Raw genomic sequence first — 22,901 nt, 5'->3', positions numbered from 1 at the left:
TCAATGCTCAGTGAAGCCATGAACTCAGTTTGCACATCCTTGGCTTTTCCTTGCCCCTCCTGCTGCATTCATGACATCCTCCTTGAGGATGGTTCACTGTCCCCCTTCCCTCTTTGACACATCTTCCAAATCAGCGTTTTTCCTCTGCAGTCTCAGCAAAGCAGTGCAATCCCTGGCAGGACGAGCTATGGCTTGAGATGAGGATGGGCATCATCTTGCCCACAAAGCTGGGCAGGGAACGCAATGCACTGCACTCAAAAGCTACCAGGCAATTTGCAGTGCCATGCTCCAAGATGAGCAAGGCGACTGAAGAAACACAAGTTCCTGCTCCTGGCCCAAAACATCTCACAGGATCAACCATGACTTGATCCAGTAGGTTTGCTGTCCCTACCCTTCCTGGGCACAGCACACAGAAAAACACTTGGTTTTTCCTCGATGAATAAGCACAGAAGGATCGATCAAATGCAGCGGAGTACAATGCTGCAGCTGAAGTATGCACACACTGAGCCTTTTCTGCTACCGCAACACTGCCACTCATTTACACACCAGCAGCCTAAAACTATCTCTTTTGTACACCCAAATTGATCCTCACTCTTAATTAGTGCTCTCAGTTGCAGCAAAATTTCATTTGTTTCTTCCAAATGTGGCCTGATCCATTGTCCCTCTCCCATGACCTGTGAAAATTAGTCATTGAGCTCAGTGACAGTGGTAAGTGCAAAATGCAGCATCAAAGGCACATAATGGGGGCCTCTTAGGACTGACAAAAAAACACCATTAATCAAGGCATGCTCAAGAGTTGCCAACTTACTGAGGCATGTGAGCGGCACTGGTCCCGAGTGCGGGCCCTCTCGCGGGAGCCTGGATGCAGAGAGATTCGTGGGTGCAGGAGAGCTCCCCACCACCCCGAGGACCTCAGGTAGGTAGGTGCATGTGGGCAGGAACAGCTACCCTAGCATTGCTGCTCCCTGGGCAGATGGTCTCTGCTCGGCAAGTCCCGAAGATTTGCCCACCTGCTTTCCAAAAGAGGTTACAGAGCCGTGCTTTTCCAGGCAGCTCCTTAGTTTAGAGAGTGGGGATGGAGCTCGTCTTGTGATATCCAGTGCACTGCTTTAACTGCCCCTACTCCTGTCAGGAGCGATGCATGGGACACCACACCAGATCAGGAGGGAGATGTCAGCATCCCCGTCTGCGCTTCCAGAGCTAACACGGGAGCCTGCAGGTTCCCAGAGCCAAACACACGACACGGTCCATCAGCAGCACCCTACGCCAATGCCCTTGTGTGAGCCCAGGACCAAGCTTATGGGGAAGGCACAAACTGCACAGACAAACCAGAGCGGTGCGAAAGCTGCAGCAAAATCACCCGGGGAATTATCCCAGGGGCCTGAGAGCCCTATGGACAAACCTGCACAGGTACAAAGCCAGGGCAGCCCTGCTCAGCTGGTGAGACAGCAGCGGGGCAGCTGAAAGGGTAGGGACCAGTTTTAGTTGGAGGGGGCAGAGAGAGTTTTAACATCACAAAACCAAAGCAAAGAGGTAAACCTCTGCAAAATTCAAACCTCCGCAGCAAAGCAGTGTGTCTAAACCCTCTCCTGCAAATCCATGTCATTAAACAGAATAACTTGGACTCAGCAAATCCAAATGACTCTCACTTTCAAGGTCCTGCATTCAGAAGCCCACAATGGAGAACAATGAGGGAGAGAAAAAGCTGAAGATCTTGACGCCGCATTCAGAAGGCCATCTGGTCCGGCCGGCACAGCCAGCGCTGGGAACGGGCAGCGTCGTGGGTTGAGATTTAATCTGAGCCACTTATTGAGTGACCTCAGGCGAATCGTTTGACCTCCTTTTGCCTCAGTCAACCCAACTGTAAAATTGGGTTTAAAGCAAGAACCTCTCTGAAAACCATATGCTGTGCCTAGGAGGAGTGGGAGCAGACTCCCTTCCCAGCAACAGGGCTGCAACAGCGGGTAGAGCCAAAACCGGAGTGGAAGAGGCGGTGCATGGAGCGGGGATCCAGCATCCCTCCGTGTCAGGGAGCTCCAGCCAACGGCTCTCCCAGGTCTCATCCCACCAGCCCTGGGAAAACAGCTTTGGCCCCCGTGCAAGGACTCAGCCCTAAGAGAGGATTTGTGAAGTCTGCCCTTGCTCATATCACTGCTGCACCCAAAGGCCCAGACACTCAAAGCAGGGTCTCCAAATCCTGATCTCATAGCGGGCAGGCTGCTGTGGGCAGGGATCAGCACACAAGACACAGCCCTGACAAAATCAGGTACTTTTCTCTACAGCTTCCATGCCCTTTTATTTATTTACATATTTTGCTGTTTTCAGTAACTGTGGGTTACAGCCATGACCAGAGCTTCGAGGCAAATGCAGCGATGTTTTCCTTTAACTCGCTGGTTACCCGCTAGATCAAGAGCATTGATTGCTCTGGTCAAATGCCCCTGAAAATCAATTCCTACTCACAGCCTTGCCAATGAACAGTGGCAGCAAAGCAGCCCCCCTCTCACCTGGACACCAGCCTTCCCCCGGCACTGCACACCCTTCGCTTCTTGGCAGGCTTGCAGGGAAGCGAGGGCGCAGATGAAACACCATACCCAGATAATACGGGTCCCCAGTAAACAGAAAATAGCAGCTTACCCCCCTCAAGGTGCTCACAGGGGTGTGCAAACAATGACACTGACAGTAAACCCACCCTGGGTTCAGAGAGGGGAAACTGAGGCACAGCTGGTGCATGGATGTTGCTGGCCACACCAAGGCCAGCTGGGACCCTTGGGGTGCAGAATAAGAGTGAAAGCCATATATAACCATCACGTCATCTCACCAGCCCACTGGAAAAACGACCATGTAACTAGTAGCATTACAAATCCTTAAGATGAGATGAGCCTAAGTAGATAAAGAGCTGGTCTAGGTGACAGCACCAAAAATATCCCGGGGTGATGACTGCAAGCAGAAGACTAAGGTAGCAGAGACCTGCCCTCCTGAATAAAATAACGGAGGAGGGTGGTCCCACGCTTCAAGGAGAGGCTGGAGCAAAGCAGCAGGCAGAGGGACAGGCAGTGTCACACCACCATGTCATCTCCACAGAGTTGCTCACGCAGGTACTGGCAGAGCATCATCCCGTGTTAAAAAAGCAGACGGCAAACTCAGGAGCAGCCTCATGCTGCAGGTGCGGTCTACAGAGATGTCAGAACTTCCTCAGCTGTGCTCCAAGAGTTAATTGAGACAAATAACTCAACAGTGCTACCATTAATGAAATTCTTCTGATATATTTCCCCTGAGCTTTCTATAAATGACTAAGTGACATTACTGCCTGCAGTGCAAACCCCCTATATGAGAGATAACATTGCCGGAGCTAAGGTTGGCGCATCCACGTTGGAAGCCTCGCGAAGAAGTGCAAGATGATATTTAAATAACTATCACACTGCTAAGAAATGAGCAGCCAAAAGAAATATGGTCTTATAATGTGCTCAACTCTCAGGATAAATCCTGGCTGTTACATGCAGACACCGAAATGCAGTGGGTGGTAAGTGACAAAGTCTTTTAATCCCACAAATCTAGTAAAATTCCCAGTCAAATCTCTCTGATCTTCCCCCTGTGACTCCTATATTTGTGCATTTGTTTTGCAGCACACACAGGGCCAAATACTGCAGTACAGATGTGGGAGGCAGCATCACATGAGCCAGCATGTCCTAGAGGCAGCCAAAAGAGCTGATGGAGGGAAATAACCCACTCACCCATCATACCCATCCCCTGGAAACCTCCCACAGTCTTTTGGCTTTACTTAATTTCTTTTTCTTTCCTTTTTTTTCAGTAATTCCTCATGTGTATTTTTCCCCTCTGAGACCCACTGCTACAAGCCCAGAACTTGCTTTGGGCTTACCCAGAACCATAAGCATTCAAAGCACAGACAACAAAGAAACATCACTGCATCAGTACTAAGCCCTTCTACTCAGCATTTGAGAAGAAAGGGCATTAAATGCAAGCAGAGCCACAACTGAAAAAAAAAATAAAAATCTTGTTTGTAGATAAAGGAAACTTGGCGTGCAACACCAGGGGCTAAACTGCAATAAAACGCAAGCGACCATTAGCCAAAAGTTCCTGGGATTAACACAACCAATGTTTCCAGAGCCGCAAACCGACACCAGGGCACCTGCTTTCAAAGCATCCCTTTACCTCCAGCACGTGTTTCGCACCACTAAACCGTGTCATCACAAAAGTATCCTGCTTCCAACTGTGGAAACGGGTTCACTTGATCTAAGCACAAGCTATAGGTAGGGCTCTGCTGACAATACGGATACTATACACACACAAGAAAAACCAACAGCAAACCCACATGCTTAAGGTCTGCCTTGATGTTTTGAGCCGAGACTCACAATCTGCATCCAAACAGTGGCATTGCCCAGGAAATACCTTGGTGACAACTTTGGTGCCACCTTATTTAAACCTTAATTTAAAATGCTAACTTCATAATGAGTGGAACAAAACTGTGTAAAAACATTTCCCACTCTAATCCTGGTTTGATCCCCCCAGTATGGCCTTCTTTTGTAATTACATCCCTTTGTGATCTCACTCTAATGCCTTGTATCGTGACCCATAAAATAATCAACCCCCTTTGTCTCTCCCTAATCCTTTTAGACTTCCTTCTTGTCTCTACACTCTTATAAATGCTGCCATTATTTGGGCTCAGCAGCTCTTCCCACCACCCCAGAGCCTGGAAAGGGGGCTGCAGGTTAAACCCTGAATATATTCTGTGCAGAGAAGCTGAAATGATGGGAAGACCTTTGCTGCTTTAAAAAATCCACAATTCACAACCTTCTCCCTCAGTCACACAGCTTGGCAGGGAAACCAAACTGCAAGCATGTGTATGCACCAGACCTTCCCCCTTTTTATATTTCGCAGATGACCTTGAGACCCTTGGCCTGGAGGTCGCAGCGGCCAGCACGTTTGCGGGGAGAGTGTGCTTGGTCGCAGGCTAGGGGAGAGGAGCTGCTGCTGCTGTCTGCAGGGATCAATGCAGAGAAGAGATGTAACATCTGCCTTGCCTGGCTCTCAATCCTGCCCTTCTGCCAGCGGGGTAAGTGCCATGGATGGCCAGGCACAGTGGGATGAAGGAGCGGGATTTGGGGCAGGACGCAGAAGGGAAGGGGGTAAGGGAGCAGAGAAGGGCACGGGGATGTGTGCTGCTATGCTTGGCTACCAAAGAGTCCCCCTGCAGCAAGACACAATGACGAAAGAGTCTTTACAAGTTCAGATCTCTCCAGAGCTATTCTCACGTCCCCCAGTACTTCAGATACTAGGCAGGTCCATTCCACCAAACTTCAAGAAACCTCTTTGGCTCTAAGTTGCACAACTGACTGACTTTCCCTCTTTCTTTTTTTTTATAGCACCAGATCAAACACGGAAAATTGCTACTCTCAGGCTGGACGCGTGCAGAGCCTGATCCGATACCCAGTTTGATGGTGATTTCCAATTAGTGGTAACTGCTTGTTATTGAGTGATATAATCAATGGGTCTTACTCCACCGGCCGGGCTGTGATTTATGATGATGTGGAGCCAGCTCCATCAAATTACAGCATCAGCAAAAAGGGCTGGAAATGCCTTGAGACAACATGATCAGAATCAAGTAAGGCCAAGTTAAGCAAAGGGTGGTGATGAGAAGAAAGGCGGCTGCATTTCGGGGAGCTCACCTTCCGAAAGAGCAGACTCTAGCTGTTACTGCTCAGAGGGTATCTTCATCCACAGAGAGCAAAGGCGTGCATCAGCTTCTGGCATGCACAAGGGAAATACAGCTCCTCAAAGAGACCCGCAAACACACAGCCAAGCAGTGCCTCCAGAGAACACTCTGCCTACAAAACTGATTTTAATTAAGACAGCTCAGAGTCATGCGAAATTATGAAACTGTCATTAGGAGAAAGAAAAGATCTGTATTCAATAACCTGATCAGATTATAAAAACATGTTGCATTCCACAACCTTTTAAACTACCACACCAGAGTTTGAACAGACACAGAAACAGCAACCGAAAAAATTCCAACCGGCATGTTAGGCAGAGGGTGGAAATGCCGAGGGCCTATGCTCAACTCAGCCACGTGTAGGCTTCTTGCTCACTTGTACTTGTTCAAAAGAAGGTTACACTACAAAAATATTATCAATGTGTTTAGCACCTGATCTGCCAATCCACAAACCAGCCAAGGTCCATTTCCCTCTGCTGGGTATCTTCGGTTAATAATGACGACATACAGAAATTCTCCTGAATCTTAGTTAAATAAATTTAATGAGTCAGTTCTTAGGAGGAAGGTTTTAAGAAGTGCCTGCTCCGTGGGGAAACTGCATGCACCTCAAGCGCATCGGGGCCGCACGCGCAGCGGCTGAGAGCAGCATATTCTTCCAGTTAAATTTTACTCGGTGCCAAGTGTTGAAGTAAATTTGAAACATAAAAATATGATATCCAGCCCACATTTCCTGAATGCAAATATGTACATTCCTCCGAGCGAAGAAGATTATATTCCAAGCAATAATACAAAGCCAGGGTCTGTAACGGTGATATGAGACTAACAGCCTGCCTTTGAAGACAGCAAAAAGTGCAGGAGAGCTCTCGAGGGGCTCCGGTCTGTCAGATCCCTTTTATTCCTCAGTAGCATGGCCTTGATCAACTTTCAAGATTTTTGTTTGTGAAAGGTTTTTATTTCTCCTTTGCTTTTGTGTTCAGATGTCAGGCTCAGAGGGAAGAAGAGATCAGCACTGGGATGAGGTTTTACCCACCGGCAGTATTTACTCTGCTCTGCAAAGGTCTGCTTAGTGCTTCGGTTTTTTGTTTTTTTTTTTTTTTCCTTCCAGGCAGCAAGCACCCATTTCTTCGATGCAATGCTCCTGTCATCTCTAAAATGGGGATAATTACCCTCCTCCTTTGTTTGATTTGCTTAACGGGACTTGGGGCAAGGAGAATCACTATTCCTTGTGTGTAACCACCCTGAGACATGGGGGCTCGAAGGTACAACGGTGATTCATTCGTAGGAGATTTCACCTACGTTTAAGCTGAGTCCTAAGTGCAAGTCCATGCTCCTGCAGTTCAGGCACAGCAGGCGAGCTCGCCCTCAGCAGCAGGTTACATTTGCCCACAACATCCCAGTTTATTCCCATTATCCACAGGCACCTGTGGCATCGAGGCCAGGTGCCCCCTGTTTTGTGCTGGCTTCTCCCAGATCTCTTCTCAGAGCTGGCAAGAAACCAAGCCTGAAGCCAGAATAGAGTCCAGAGCATTTTCAACACAATCCCTTTTTCATTTTGATTCACGTGAAACTATGGCTACAAAAGGAAATGCTATTCAGGAACACACAGCACATCACATACATATTGATGCAGGAGCTGAGATAACAGTGTTTATTGACAATCCACTATCCCAAAGGTAATTCCTTCAGCTCTCATGTCTCCTGTTTACAGGTCCGAGGAGTTTGACATTGTGCGTCAGCCAGCTCCCAGCTCATAAATGCCAGAGCCGTTCACCAAAAGTGCTCCAAGGTTTAGCACCACAAGACTGACAAGTTTGAGATCCAGCTGCTAATCTGGCATGGACCCAAAGCCCTTGGCTCCTGGACAATGTCACTTCTTACACTACTGAAAAGCTAGGTTTGCAGATGGCCACTTCATGCACTCGGGAATTGTTATACACAAGGGCTGGAGTGTTCCCTTGGTGGGCTGCCAGCCGGCCCCGGCGCTGCGGGGAGCGGGCGGCAGCGCTCCGAAAGGCCCCCCCAGTTTGGGGAGCGCAGCCAGAGGATCACAGCCCCAGACTTTACCAGAGACTTTTCCTGCTTTGCACCAAAAAAATCACAGTGCAATTTGCAAACGCAACAGAAGCAGTAGTAAGTGGCTTGCACAGAAAGAACAACGGTAGCTGTTTCCCAGACAAGTTGGAGAACCCTTCAGTAGAACTTATTTAACAAACCAGCATTAGGCCAGGTCTCAGGGCCCTACCAGACACCTGTCCTCACACCCATATATAAATGACACCCAGCAGCGACTTCTGGTTGAATGCAAAAAGGATCAGCAGCTGCACCCCCAGAGCCCACAGAGCCTGTGGGCAAAGCCAGCCACACAACAGGGACAGAAACCACCACAACACCTCAGCTCTGCCGTCAGTCCTGGGACAAACAAACCAGCAACGAGAGCCAGCAAGGGGGAACCCAGCAGCCATGGCAGGAGACCCAACAGGACCCACTGCTCTGGCGATGCAACTGGCTAAGGCGGGTACTGTGCAGGGCTGGAGTCACAGCCTGCCCTGTAATTCTTCCTCCCCCACCTTTAAATTTCATTCCCTCGCTGACATTTTCATCTCTCTCCTCCTCCCAGCTCCCCCACCAGACAATCTGTCTGGTGTTGTTAGCCTTGCCCCCAAAGGCACTGCCATGCCAGGTAGTAAATAAGACCTTGCTGCCTCCACACTGCCTGCCTTAAATAACAAAATGAAAGAAACCATGACCTTCAGAGGTCTTTGCCTATGGTTTGGAAAGTGCTGCCTGCCAAGCAGAGCCCAGCCGTGCTGCACAGCAAAGAGGCTTCCAAACCCACCACAGGAGATACACGAACCACAGACTACTTCACCACATGACTTTAACATAACTTACCCCTCCGAGACAGGGAATTTACTGCTAGAAGGTGGCTTTTAGTTTTCTCCCTGAGAAGGCCGATTAGCTCTTCTTTCACACCTAGACATCTACACAGATTAGATCCCCACACCAGCTCCAGGTTCTTTTTTCTCTTCCCCCTCTTTAATCCTCCCTCCCTCAACACCCAGCACCCACCACGCTGTCCTCCTGCTTCCCAGCAAAGCCAGTGCCCCTTGCAGGATTGCCCGTACTTACTCGCTGCCTGAATCTTCGCCTTCCGGCTCACCACCAGCCCATAGTGGTTTTGTGCCATACAATCGTACTCGCCTTCATCCGAGGACCCATCTCCCCGGACCCTCTGGAAGCGGGAGACGTAGAGTGACCCGTTGGCCAACATAAAGGCATTCTCGCTGTCCACGATCATCACACCATTCTTCCGCCACGTGATGGTGATGGGCTGGATGCCCTCCACCTGGCAGTAGAGGATCAAGGGTTGCTCCTGCACAGCTATGTCATCGCTAGGCTCCACAACGAACGCCAGCTCGGAGGAGTGGCCAAAATCTAAAATGAAGAGAGAAGGGCAGAGTCAGCGGTGTGTCCACAAGAAGCAGCAAGAGCCAACTGCTATAGCAGCTAACAGGATGATGAAAACATTTGGGATAGCGTGGGCTACAAGATGACTACAGGGTGCAAGTGTTTCAGAGAAACGTGAAACCCTTGGGCATGCTTTGCCCCCCAGGGCTTTGCTCTCAAAATCTTGGGGCAGAATTTCCAAAGGCACAACCACAGGCAGAGACCTTCAAGGCTGCCTTCGGAGACTCCAGTGAAGGGGACAGGCAGTGGCTTGCCAAACCCCAGCTCCAACTCATACCCCCCTGCAGATTGCCTCTCCACCTCCCTTTGCAGGGGTGCAGCAATAGGCAACAAAAACTTGCACAGCATGGGGCATCAGCCATTCCCACCCCAGAAGCAGAAGTTTACACCAGTTCAAGAAATCCACTCCTCTCCCCCACATAACCAGGTGGGGAGGGGGCTGTGCTGTGCCCCAGACAGTCCCACACAGCCAGCATCTTTGTGACAATTCTCCCCCTTGGCAGAGCGGGAGGATGTTTGCCTCTCGCACTTAACACCGTGCCCTTCTGTCGCTTTGGTCTCTCTCACGCTGTAACAGGCAAAAGGATGGTGCTATTCAGTCCTTAATGAAGAGCAAGTTAAGCACCAAAATACAAATGCACAATGTTCTGGCTCAGCGACACAAAAGGTGTCTTGCAAAGCAATTACACTAAACGACGTCCATGAGAGATAAGTTATTGCATAATTTGTACCAACAATAGGCAAACCCTCACTTCCCATCATACAGATACATCCTAATTTACTTCTTTTGCCAACAGAACGTTTAAACACTACATCTTTGGCATATTATGCTTCACTTGGTCCAGCACACCTTTTTAGGGTATAATTTGCCATACAGTCATGATTAGATGCTACAGAAGACTACAGTAATAGAGCTATTGTTTAAAGATTAGCCCAAAATACAAGCTGACATGAAAGACAAAAAGCGACCAAGAAACAGGAGTCAAATAAATATCTGAAGGGTTTAAATACAGGAATGGAGGTGATTTTTTTTGGTTTTGTTTTTAAAGAAGAGCAATGGAGAAGAAATTCCAACAGACTAAGAAAACTACCATTTGATCTGAATATGGGGAAAGCCTTTCTAACAGTTCTTGTGCAACAGCCCATCGATGGGTGGAGGTTTCCAGCTGCTCAAACCTGCAACACAGTTTCTCCCCTCTTTCATGGGCGCAGGGGGACTGACTCCATAGCTGCTCACAGAACTGGGACGCACACGGGCAATTTCTCTTGGCAAACACCAGCCACAGCACAGTTTTTGTAATGCCCGTCCCTAATACAGACCGCCACCAAGGACAAGATCCTACTGCATTAGGCTCAAAAACGGAGTGGAGGGCAGATTGTTGATGCATGGTAAAATAAAAGACATGAGAAGAGGCAGCTATCCTAAAGAAGAAAAAAAAAGGTCTGTCTTTTCTGCTCTGCAAACCAGTGAGATTTTTCTTTTTTTCTGTAAATCCCCATTGCTTTCTACTGCAACTTAAATTGGATTACGGGGGATAAACATTGAGTGCAACCTGAGCCGAGGCAGATGGACGGAGCAGACAAAGAAGGCAGGGGTAGTGCACAGCAGGTCAAAGGTACTGCCGTCAAGGTATGAGTGTGTGCAGGGAATGGACAAACTCTACTTAGTGACAGACACCTAAAACACACACTTTATTAACCCATTAAGTCTTAAAATGTCAGGCTAGCTCCAGCCATCTCAGTGATCTATCGCTCACTGTGACTTCTTTTTTATGAGATAGCCCTGGGGTCCTCTCAGCAAGTTAGACTACAGCCAGCACAAACCCATCAATTACTTTTTTTTGTGAAAATTAAGGAATTAGATGAATGCTCTGCATTCTTCTGCAAAGTGGCCAGAGTCTCAACAGCACCTACCATGCTGGGGTCCCATTCTCTGCATGGGCACTCCTGGCAGTTAGATACGATAAAGACCCCCCCTGAACCGAGGGGGACTTCTGACTCCAGAAAGATTGAACAAGATTTCAGGATTTAGCCTAACAGGCAATCAGAAAAAAACCCTGATGAAATAAATGCCTCATCTTCCCCCAGCTCCCCTGTACTATTAGATAAAACAGCTTATTATTATATGTACAATAAAAGGAAGAATCAACATAATTACATGTCCTTCCCACAATAGCTGTCATTCTAATAACCATCATTAAGGCCTGTGATTGGAGATAATCATGTTTACCTCCATAAACATTCGGTCCACATCCTAACTCAAGGCTGCACGAGCAGCAGAAGTGATGACACTCGTTATTAGGACCAGTGCCCTCAGACACCCTCAGCCGGGGCGGGGACGGACACTGGCTGGTCCTGGGATCCAGGAGAGCGGGACTGTGCCTCAAGGTGCGACACCAGTGTGCAACTGGTTTGTAACACGCAGATACCTCACAGTGTCCAGAAAAAAGCCCAAACAAACTCCTCCTCAATGGGTGCTTTTATCATGAGATGCTTTTCTGACCTTGAAGAAATCCCGCTGACACTTTTCTGGGCCTTCAGGACCAGGTGACTAACTAACCAGACGTATGGGGAGAAGCAAGCCCACCCCATTTGGGGATTTGGGAGAAGCCAAGCTCCATCTTTCACCCTGACACCGGCTTTCCATGCAAACTCAGACAAAAGTCTCTCTTCTCCTGAGATACTTAGATGCTGAAAGATGCAGAGAGGCATCTGCTGCTCTTCAAAAGCCCCTATGCCTTTCCCTGGCACCATGGGCACATCCTAAAGCTGCCTATCTGCATCATTAAAGAGATAGATCTGGAATTGCCTTAAAAAGCTGAGCTTTGGTCCTCAAGGGCCTCAGTATCCCACTCTGCAAAAACTACAGGCTCTGTCTTTCCAGGGGTCAACGTCCAAGTCTTGCAAATGGGTGGCACTGTTGGCAACAACCAAGCTGGCAAGCTGACCTCAGTGTGTTTCTGCACCACCATGGTACCCCACCCCAGCAGGTCGCCAGCACGCAGAAAGCTCTGAGGAAGCGGCCATGGGCTCTTCTCCAGCCAAAGGTCACCATGAAGTCAGCTCCCTTCCCTACAGCCCTCAATCTCATGGCCTCATTTGGGGGCACAGAGTGAGCTTAGTGGGAAGGACACCTCTCTCTCTTCTACAAGGTATCATGTTCCTCAGAGTTTTTGTCAAAAAGTGACGGGCCCTGGGATGCGCACCATCAAGAATTGGTATGAGAAACTAGTCCACAAAAAGCCCAACCTAAGATCCATGTGGCTGATGCAGAGCCACTCTAGAGAGAACTACATGCAAGGCATGGTAGCAACTGGGTGCCTTACACCTTCTTTGTCCCCTTATAAAGGGCCCCCCTTTATCTATTTGGCTGTAACCATGGGATTATTTGCATTAAAAGTGGTTTTCAAGGATCAGGCTTCAAACAGGGATGTTGGGATTTGGCCTTCCAAGACTGGCACTGTGGGGCTCCAGGTCTCAAAGGTGGACTCTGAACGCAGAGCCCTGCCTCCCTGGGACGCTCAGGATGAGAGACAAAGGGATAGGGACACTCACAGAGGAATCTCCACGGCAGGACAAGAAAGTTCCTGGCATTTTCTCCAGAGGTCAGCTCAGACAGCTGGAAGGAGAGCACATACAAAGCAAGGAGGTAACAGGGGAAGAGAAGGATCCAGCTCCGTTAGCATAAATAACTGTAGTTAGCAGTGAGGCACAGAAATGATGCTGCAAAGTTGGAAGTAAATGACACTCTGAAGGCACATGGAAATGGTAAAAGTGCAATTAATTGAGAGAGACAGAGAGGAAATCGCCAAGGCTGTGCACATTCACTTGGGGTGTCTGAAAGCCCCATCCCTCTCCAACAGCTGGCTGCGTATCCAAACACAGCTCATCCCACACAATGTCCCGGCTACCTCCCTAAACCGACTGCGAGGCAGCGTGAGTCACAGCCTCTCTCTGCTCAAGGCAGAAACTGTAAAAGGCGGCTCACGGCAGCTTGAGTTTGTAGTTAGAGGCAGGGGTGTTACGCAGGCAGCTGAACAGACTGCTTGTCTCAACACCAGCAGGCTGCGCCGGGGAGCGCACGAGGGAAAATAGCTTTGCTTTCTGAAAAAGGATGGAGGGAAAAAGTGTTATTAGCTCTGACATAAAGGCCATAAGAAAATTATTGGAATCCTCATTCTACAAGTCTCCTTTTGAGAAACATTTACCATCTCCCTAAGCAATACAATATGTGACTATATGTGCAAATATTTAACAAAAACTACTTCCCCTATTGATCAAGAAGACAGGCATGCTCAGAGAAACCAATTAGCACTTGTGCTTTTGAACCAAGAGATTTATTTAGTGCTGAGAGAAAGAACTTCGAATTAATGGGAAGCTTAAAAGACACTTTGAAGTACATTTAAAAAAAAAAAGTTTAATTATTTTTTACTTGACACTGTGATTCATGTTCAAAGCTTCAAAAGAACTTGCTCATACCCTAGCATTGCTCTTTTCCATTTGGGAAACATGATTTTGGCTTTCCTTCCTGTGCTTCCGAAAAATACAGCAGCTAATCTCACCACTCTAATTAGCAGTGACATCCATCGCAAAGGACCTCGGTAACATCACAGCTCATCCTCCTGGACCCTGTCCAGACCCACAGCCAGCAGGGCCATCCCTGCCCCAGCAGCACGCGGTCCGGACAGATGATGCCCATATCATTACTCCCGTTCTAGACAGGGAACATTAATCACAGTGAGATGAAATGACCCACCAAGAGCCCAGTCTGAGCTTGTGGCAAGGTGAGATACCACAGGAGCAGTCACGTCCACCCTGCTCTTCCCGGCACAGGATCCTCAGGAGCACTGGCAGGGAGACTGAGGCAGCCCCAGCTCCTCTCTCATCATACCAACCAGCATGACATCCACCTGCAAACTGCCCCTCATGAGCAGAAATTCATCCTCTCATGGTTTACTGTGTTTGTTTCCAGCATAACACAGCATAAATCAGCAGCAACCCACCAGTGAGCCTTACCACCACCGACAGCCACTCTGGTCCTGCTTCAATAAAGCCCCTGGAGTCCCATGAGCCCAGGACCAGAGGTTTTTATAGTCAGGTGGGTATTAGGACCAAAAACCTGGGTGCAGGTTGGGACAGTCCTACAAAAAGTGGCTCCTGTTTTTTTCAGTGGTGTGGTTTTTTTCAAAACCCTTCTGCAAATGGGAGGATATGGAAGGAAGAGATATCTGGACCTGAAAGATGTTCTCCAGCACATTGTAACAGGTTTCAGGCTGATGAAACTGGCAGCCTAAAAATCCAGTTGGTGCCCCCTTAAACCTCCTTGAGGCTGACCCAGACCCTAAGGAGAAAAGCACTACACTGCAGTAAAGTGCAAATTGGCTCTTTAGGGCATCCAGAAAAATTTATATTTAAAGAAGAGGAGAATAGGCTATAACAGGCCCAACATCTTGCCGGTAAAAGTTTACTAGCTCAGATTTTTTTATTCCCTTTCCTTTCGGATGGGAGGTTATATAAAGTGATTTTTCCATCAAGGCGCATAAACCACATCCACTCATTAAGTGATTGCAGGAGGTCTCTGTCGAGGATAACACGACCTCTCAGACACCTGATGCAGAGCTCAGAGACATGCCCAGCATCGCTGCCCTCAGCGGGAAGACAGATTTTAGCCGAGGAAGACAAACACAGACCAGAGACCCAGAGAAGTGGCCCCAAATAATTTTCAGATATTCGAGACCAGACTGGGCAAATCCCATGAGGTCGCTTGTTAAACACAGCGTGGGAGCTGGAAGCATTCACAGCACAAAGACCCTTTCCACGAAGAGCTCCGAGTCCTCACAGGCTCCCCTATCTCTGAAGAAAGCAGGGTGAAACCTGTTAGTATAGCTGGAAAGGGCAAAGACCTTTTCTGAGTTAATTGTCCACAGTAGCTCTATCCACAGTGAGGCATCCAGAGAGCACGGCAGCAAGCCAAGCGTAGGATGTGTTGTTATTTGCATTCCCCACGTGTTTCGCAGCCCTGACCAGATCACAGTCTCACCGCAGAGGGCATCAGTGATACAAATACGGAACACGAAACAATTGCGCACGAGAGGACGCGGGAAACGCTGTGCCCAGAGCCAGGGCCCCTCCAGGCTTCAGCCCCCAAGGATGCTCTAACACAGGACAGGGAAGAGATGGTTTCAGCTCCCAACCCTGCAAGAAAGCAGCAGGGAGGTGGCTGTCCCTGTGGCCGGTGCCTTGCACAGACCTCGCAGGGAATGGAGTGGCCACGCAGTGGGTGATGGTGCCCGTGGATCAGAGACATGTCAGCTGGGAGGAGAGCGAGGGCACAAGGCTGCTGAGAGACCCACAGGCTCCTCAGCATCACAGTGCCAAAACCCACCAGCCAGCACATCCCCCGTTGCCCAGCCCCTGGCTTTCAGCTGGGTGGCGTGCAAGGAAAGGAAAGGCAAGGTCCTTCTGGAGGAAGAGAAGTTTCTGTGCACATGAAAACCTCTGAAATTCTTCATCACATCCAGGGGATTCAAAGCAAACAGCACTCTCCTCCTTGCCATGCCCTCTGCCATATCACCTCCTCCCCTGCCACTCTGAAATTGAGGATGGAGGAAAGCATTGCCTTGCTCCTCTCAAGGAGCCAAGCATCGCACTGATCGCTGCTTGCTCCAAAACCAGAGCTGTTTCAGCGAAACACTAGCACTTCTCTCCCTTTTCACGTACTCTCAGGTTTCAGCAGCAAAGATCCTTTTGCAAAAGCATCTTCACAGCTCTGCAGAATCACCCGCCACAACCCGCATCCTCCTGACTTGCTGTTAGCTTCATCAACACAATCACACGCGCAAGAACAAAAAAAAAAAAAAAAAAAAAAGCCAGCAAATCCTTGACTCTGCTCAGAAACTCTGGTTTTAAATTACCAACACAGGAGCGGGTCTGGGCTGTTAAGTGACTGGGCTCCTCTCAAGTGGAGGGTGCGATACAACAGTGACATCTGATATAATAGCAAGGCCAGATCAGTGTGCTCTGTGCTTTTCTCAGTACGCTCACCTATTTGCCTCTCTCTTCTCTTAAAGTGCAATTATTGACATGTTTGCCTCCTTAACCATCAGTTTTATATGCTTGCCAATGACTCCTGAACATGTGTAAACAATTATTTTTATTTTCTTGCAAAACCAAAATGTTGCATATTCTTTTGGATAAACGGACTCGGGTAGATTTTCATGAGCCCTGCTACATAATTTATTAGTTTCTAAACTCTGTAAAACTAAAAGCTCCAGTAAAGTTCAAATAAGTTTGTGATTTCAAAGTAATGTTGAATGGACTATTCCTGTTCCTGCCCAATGTTATTTGGTTGATTTAAACAGGAATTCTTAATCTGCAAGGGGAGGCTCCTGCATTGTTTTGTTAGATCAAATAAAAGGACAATATCCAGAAGCCCAGGAGTGCAAAGAATGAAATATAGCGGGGGAAAGGGGGCACAGAGAAAAGCATCTTCCGTCCCAGATCTGTTGCAGGCTGAAAAACTAAGCGCATGGTCTGCTCAAACGCGTGCTGGATCAGCTTGCTGCTTCGGGAGGAAAAGCCGGGTGCCGGCAGCAGCTTTGCACAAGCTCCACTACACGCTGCTCCCCATGCCGCAGCCCCGCGTCGGGGCCCTATCCTGCTCCCGCTGGAGCCAGCACTGGATCCTAACGCTGAGGCAAGGCGAGCGAGCCGGGTCCAGCCATCCCAGCACGGCGGAGAAAGATGTTTCAAGGCAGTGGGGACAGGGAGGTGCAGGGGAGCAGTGTCCCAAGGGTTTGAGAAGCAAGGAGCTGGGATCACCATGCAGGCACTGCTTGGCACTTCACTCACTGCGACATGGGACTCTCCAGAAACAAGGACTTCGGAGAAAGAAAAGTTCAGACAGAAAAAAAGAGACAGGCTTTCTCATTTGCACGCATAAAATGAGAGCAGCTTTGCAGCTCTCCGTCAGGCACTACTGCTGCTGAGCTGCTCCACACCAGGCTGACTGCACCAGGGTATGTGGGTGAAAACTGGGGCTGAGCAGAAAGGAGGGGAGCAGGGAATGGGGCCGTAACCTTAAATCTGGGGCCCTCTGCCCAGCTCCTCTCCCTGGGACCCTCTGCCAGCTCCTAAACAAGTGCGGGAGCTTGTGCTGTGCAAGGTCCAGAGCCTGACAGATAATAAGAAGTAGTGCAATTAGAGTAGTTTAGGATTTCTAACTCCCTGTGCGGGGGGTGGCAGGGCAGATCAGGAAGGGACCGACCCGCTCTGCTCCCCTCTCTCTCAACTGCTTTTTATCTACTTCCAATGAGAAGTTTCGTTCCGGCACCCCGATGGCCCCAGCAGACGTCTGAGTCCCACCAGCATGGGGGGCTGCATGCTCGCACCCCTGCGTGAGCTTCGCACCCAGCACAGGTCCCAGACATGGCGCAAAAGTATATGGTTGTGAGACGACCACCTCAATTCACGGGCCGCCTGCTGTGTCCACCACGCGGGAAAACCACGTCCTGAGATTCTCCTGTTGAACCGCCCCCCCTCCCGAGAGAGAGACAAAGCCCCGACGTGGGTTTGAATTTCGTATAGTGTCTCTGAGTGTTACCGGGGAAATTATACCTGATACCCTCTATATATATTAAGAAAAAAGACAGGGTATTACACCAATTTAGGAGAAAGCAATCCTTTTTTTGCGTGTAAAAAAACCAACAAAGCCACACAGAGTAGGAATTAGTGAAAGCTTATACTTCAATAATTTAGAAGTTAAGCCTACTTAAATATAAATGATGATGTTTAATTCCAAGGCTGTTACTGAGCAGAGCCGGGGAGCCTCTCGTATCCTATGCCTGTCTTTGAATGCCGGGCTCAGCAATAACAGACAAAAGCTGTCCACCACCCAGAACAAAGAGCTCCAGGAAATTAAAAAAAAAAAAAAAAAAAAAAAAAAAGAAAGAAAATACTGTCTCGCTGCTGAGCCCACTCCAGCACGCTGACCAGCAGCTCGCAACGCCTGGTTCACAGTGACCAGGCCAGCATTTTGGGGAGTTTGAAAACTGCAGGGGTGGGAACAGAGCATCCCGTCCCGCGCAGCGCGGCACCGCTCCCGACACAGCATCCGTCCCTGCGGCGAGGCTTTCTGCTCCGGCGCTGACTGACACCGACACGGGGGGGTTTACTGAATTCAGCAGAGCACAGAGGCACGTTACCTCGCCGTTAACTGTGTTTAGAGCATATAAATCCAGCAAACGGGGAAAAAAACCTCCTCAGAACAGAAAAACTTTTAAAGTGTGGCAAAGCACTCTTTAGCGGGGCCAGCAAAACACACCCCGAAGTCAGGAGCCACTGACTGGAAGTCAGGAGCCAACTCGCAGCATAAACAAACACGCAGGGCAATTTGGACAGCAGCAGGAAATAAACTAGACACAAACTCAACTTCCTAAAGCTTTGATTTGAAAAATTCACTTTTCTTTTCCTCCCCCACAAATTAAGTACTTTTTCAACCATCTTCTTGCACTGCTGCGTACCCAGGAATCCAAACAGAATAACGAGACCTGCTTCATTACATTCACTTCACGGATAACTTGTATTTTCCGCGAGTTACACTGGGTTCTCCTCGCTGTGGCTGCTATGAACCACGTGGCGAGATTTATTATGGGAATAGCCCACAGCCTCGTTTCCTAAACACCACGGCAGTAATCTCCGATTAATCTAACACGCGCTTTTCTCCCTCTATGCTGGGCTGCTTGCACATTTTTTAAACAATTCCTACTTTTCTTTAAGGCTGCTAAGCAAAGAGGGGACAGGATGCACACGAGTATTTCACTGCAGAACAGCACCTTTCTCAGATTAGACCCGTGCTTAAGCAGCATCACCAGTAGAAGGAAAATATTGCAATTTATCAGCAGGGCATGTGCACAGTAGGTCCAGGGAAAAATCCCTTTGATGTTTTTGTAGTTCGGCCCTGGTCCGGTGGGTGGTGTTACCAGTTGCGGCTGTCTGAACCAAGCCAGGCATTACAGGAGAGCACAATACTTGTAGGTTTAAAGTAGCTCGTCGTCATCCCTGCAACTTGCAGCCCAACATCTCTTCCGTAGCTACCACCTTTGCTGACCAACGCGACTCGTTTGCTCGGGCACCATCTCCCGCTCACACCGCCCGTGACGACTTCGGGTCTGGTCCCCGAGCGCGGGTGCCCAATCACGCCACTGCCACGGCAGCCACCCCATCGCTCCCCAACGCTGGCCGTGGGGGCAAGAGCCTCCCCGGAGCCCCTCCGCGCCAAGTGGGGTTTCCACCTAAAAACACAGCTTTGGGGAAACACTTAAGGGCTGTTTGCAGATTCAGGTGTTGGATGGGATGATAGAGAAGGCTGCAGCCAAAAGCCACGACCCCAACGTGCCTTCCCGGTGGGACGAGCCCCCCGCTCCCGCCGAGGGATGCTAACACGGCGGTGGAACAGCTCCACGCCGCAACACACGCGTGCCGGGGCCGCGCTCGGTCCCTCCAGCCCCCGGAGCTGTTCGGCCCCGTTCAGCCTCCACGGCGGCCCGATGCCACGGGGACGGGCTGGGAGCGACCAGGGAGGCGTGCAGGGTTGGGACCGGCTGAGGACCAGCAAGGGGGACCGGGACCCGCCGCCGGGCTGGGGAGGGACGTGGGGGACCAGCCACCACGGGGGTGATGAAGGGACGCGAAGTGCGGGAGGGACCGCGGACGGCACCGACCGACCGACCGAGGGGCGAGGGCGGCGGGGAGCAGCCCCGGTGCCGGGCGCGGCGGCGGCAGGTCCGTCCCCCCGCCCGCTCCCCAAGCCCGGCCCGGCTCTTACCTCCGCGGCAGCCGAGCAGCAGCAGCCCCAGCAGGCAGGCGGGCAGCGCGGAGCCCGGCGGAGCCATGGCATCCCGGGCGGGCGGGCTCGCCTCCCTGCGCCCCACGGGGAGGGAGCAGCCCGCGCAGGAGGGAGGGAAGGAGGGAGGCCAGGCGAGAACCACCCCCCAGTTGCGAGAAGGGGAGGGGGAGGGGGGGGGAGGGGGAAAGGAGAGGGGGGGGGGAAAAAGGAAAGGGGAAAAAAAAAAAAAAAACGGCAAAAAGCGGATTTCAGCGCTACTCCCCTCCGCGCGAGCACGCCGCCGCGCCGGGCGGGCGGGGGGGCGGCGCTGAGGGAGCGGGGCCGCCGGCGGGCGGGGGCGGGTGGGCAGCGCCTTGCGCCATCTTGCGCATCCGCCGGGGCGCCGGCCGCGCCGCGCAGGGTCCGGCCGGGCTGTGGGTCCCCGCGGGCGGCCCGCGTGAGGGGACACTCGGCGCTCGCCACGCCCGGGAACCGCGGGGACCCTCAGCGGAGCCGTGTCAGCAGAGCCCACTTCACGGGTCTCCCCTCAACGGAGCCCGCTCGTCAGAGGCCCCTCACGGGTCTCCCAGCAGGGATCTCCCCTCGCCGACTCCAGGGGGCTGCCTTCACAGGGCTCCCCTCACTGGGGCCACCACACTGGTCTCCCCTCAGCGGTCTCCCCTCATGGGTCTCCCGTGACCAGAGCTCCCCTCACAGGTCTCCCCTCTCTGGGGCAGCCTCGCAGGTCTCCCCTCAATGGAGCCCTCTCATCAGAGGCCCCTCTCGGGTCTCCCAGCACGGATCTCCCCTCACCAGTTCCACTTCACAGGACTCCCCTCACTGGAGTCACCACACTGGTCTCCCCTTACAGGTCTCCCCTGACCAGAGACCCCTCACAGGTCTCCCCTCTCCCGGGCAGCCTCACAGGTCTCCCCTCAATAGAGCTCGCTCATCAGAGGCCCCTCACCAGTTCCCTCCACAGGGCTCCCCTCAGCAGGGCTACATCAATGGGCTCCCCCTCATCCGTGCCTGCTCACAGGGCTCCCCTCACTGGGGCCACCTCACCAGTCTCCCCTCATGGGGCTTCCCTGACCAGAGCCCCCCTCACAGGTCTCCCCTCAACAGAGTCCTCTCATCAGAGCCCCTCTCGGGTCTCCCAGCACGGATCTCCCCTTGCCAGTTCCACTTCACTGGTCTCCCCTCACTGGGGCCACCTCACGCGTCTCCCCTCCCCAATGCCCTGTCATGGCCTCTCTCAGGCGCGGCCCCACAGTCCCCCAGAGCGGGAAACCCCTCCAGGGGTCCAGCCTGGACTGCCAGGCCCTGGCTGGCCCCACCATGCTCACGGGATGGCAGCCAGCACCCGGCCTTCCTTCCCGAGCTTGTGGTGGTGATATGGGAAGAAGTTTCCTTGCCTCAGTGCCTCTGTCCTGCCCTTCACTGCTCAGAGCAAACTGGTTTCAGCATTGGTGTCGGGGTCTGCCACAGCGGGCAAAGGCAGGGTCCCATCCCCAAGCCCATGTGGCTGTGCCCCAGGTTGGGGAGCTGCCTCTTGCCTGCCCTTAGGGATGGGACTCAAAAATCTGGCATTAAAATAAGGGAAAACACTGATGAGGCAGCACAACTTCCAACTGGTCCCACCAAGCATCTCACTTTGGGGTTCTTCAAAACAAAACAATGCCTGGAGGTGACTGGTGTTCTCAGGAAGCAGGGCTGCGGGATCGCAGAGTGATGGCCGTGAGGGGATTATGGGGACAGGAATGAAGAAGAGCTTGGGCTTGTCCCCCACCTCAGTGCTCCTTATTTTAAATGCTATCAGAAGGTGGCTTGCCTGGGTCAGTCACAGAGCTGTTGGACCAACCAGCTCACCCTTGAAGAGGCCCCAGTGAGGAAGGACCCAGTAAGGGATGAGTCTGCTCCTAAATCCTGTCACAGCAATCAAGATAATTTGTCTGCCCTCCTGGCAAGAAATGAGGATAACGCGTCCCTGCGTGGCTCTCAGTCCCAGCACCCACACAGTATTTTGCTGCCTCCAGCTGATCCTTCCTGGTCCCTTGGCCCACATTCTCTGCAAACACACCACCAGCAGCGGCAAAAGTCATCTCTGCAATGACAGCTCCAAGTCTTTTGTGGAGTTTGGGGAAAAAAAACAACTGAAAAAAACAAAACAGTGGATTCTAACTAATTTATTTTTTCAGAATAAACACAGAGCTTGACGAACCAGATTACCAAACCCTGTAACCGTGCCCAGAAACCTGGTGAAAAACCTTTTCTAAAGATGAGCAATGCGTGACTCCCCGGGATGGTGCACCCTGAGCATGTTGGAGCCAGCTAACGAGGAAAGAAGACGTCACTACATCTGCTCCACATTAAAGCTTCCCTCATTTAGCGGAGGGCTGAGCTGTACGAGGTTGCTTTCAGCCGGGGAAGAATTTGCTCTGGCTCCATCAGCCTCTCAGTAACATCTGAATTTCTGTGCTGTCCCTGACCTTTTGGCACCAACCCTGTTCCTGTTCCCCAGCCATCTCCCTGGCTCCTGCCGCGGGGCCCTGCCAGCATTTCTGTAACGCTCGCAGCCATCACGGGCTCGTGGCAGCTCCCGGGCGCCGTCGGCACCAGGGATGGCTTGTGGGAATTAATCATTCCAAAGAAAATGAAGTGCCATGTGTTTTACAGGGCTTGTTTCCCCCGGGAACCACAGATTTTGGGTGCTTTTGGTGCCATGAGCCATGGCAAGACCCAGGTGCCAGGGGACATAGCTACATGTTTAGGGCATCACCGAGTTCAGCCTTGCATCTTGCAAATGACACTGGTGACATCGCTGGTGTCACATTCAAAAATCACAAGTGCTGGTGGTCCTGCCAAACAACGGGACTCACG

At 51.0% G+C, this 22,901-nt stretch overlaps 1 protein-coding gene across 1 annotated transcript in view; it reads right to left on the bottom strand.

The window, feature by feature from the left end:
• The window catches only part of IGDCC3 (immunoglobulin superfamily DCC subclass member 3), a 104,946-nt gene extending 84,788 nt beyond the window's left edge, over positions 1–20,158 (bottom strand). The window contains exons 1-2 of the mRNA XM_074880362.1: positions 20,022–20,158; positions 8,858–9,163 (exon numbers count right to left, since the gene is read on the bottom strand). Coding sequence (XP_074736463.1) covers positions 8,858–9,163; positions 20,022–20,088 — 373 coding nt within the window. The 5' untranslated portion in view covers positions 20,089–20,158. The remainder of the gene's footprint in view (positions 1–8,857; positions 9,164–20,021) is intronic.
• Positions 20,159–22,901: the final 2,743 nt, after the last annotated feature.

Source organism: Strix uralensis, chromosome 11 (genome assembly GCF_047716275.1).
Source record: "Strix uralensis isolate ZFMK-TIS-50842 chromosome 11, bStrUra1, whole genome shotgun sequence".
Lineage (NCBI taxonomy): Eukaryota > Metazoa > Chordata > Aves > Strigiformes > Strigidae > Strix > Strix uralensis.
This window is presented reverse-complemented; position numbering and strand designations above follow the sequence as displayed.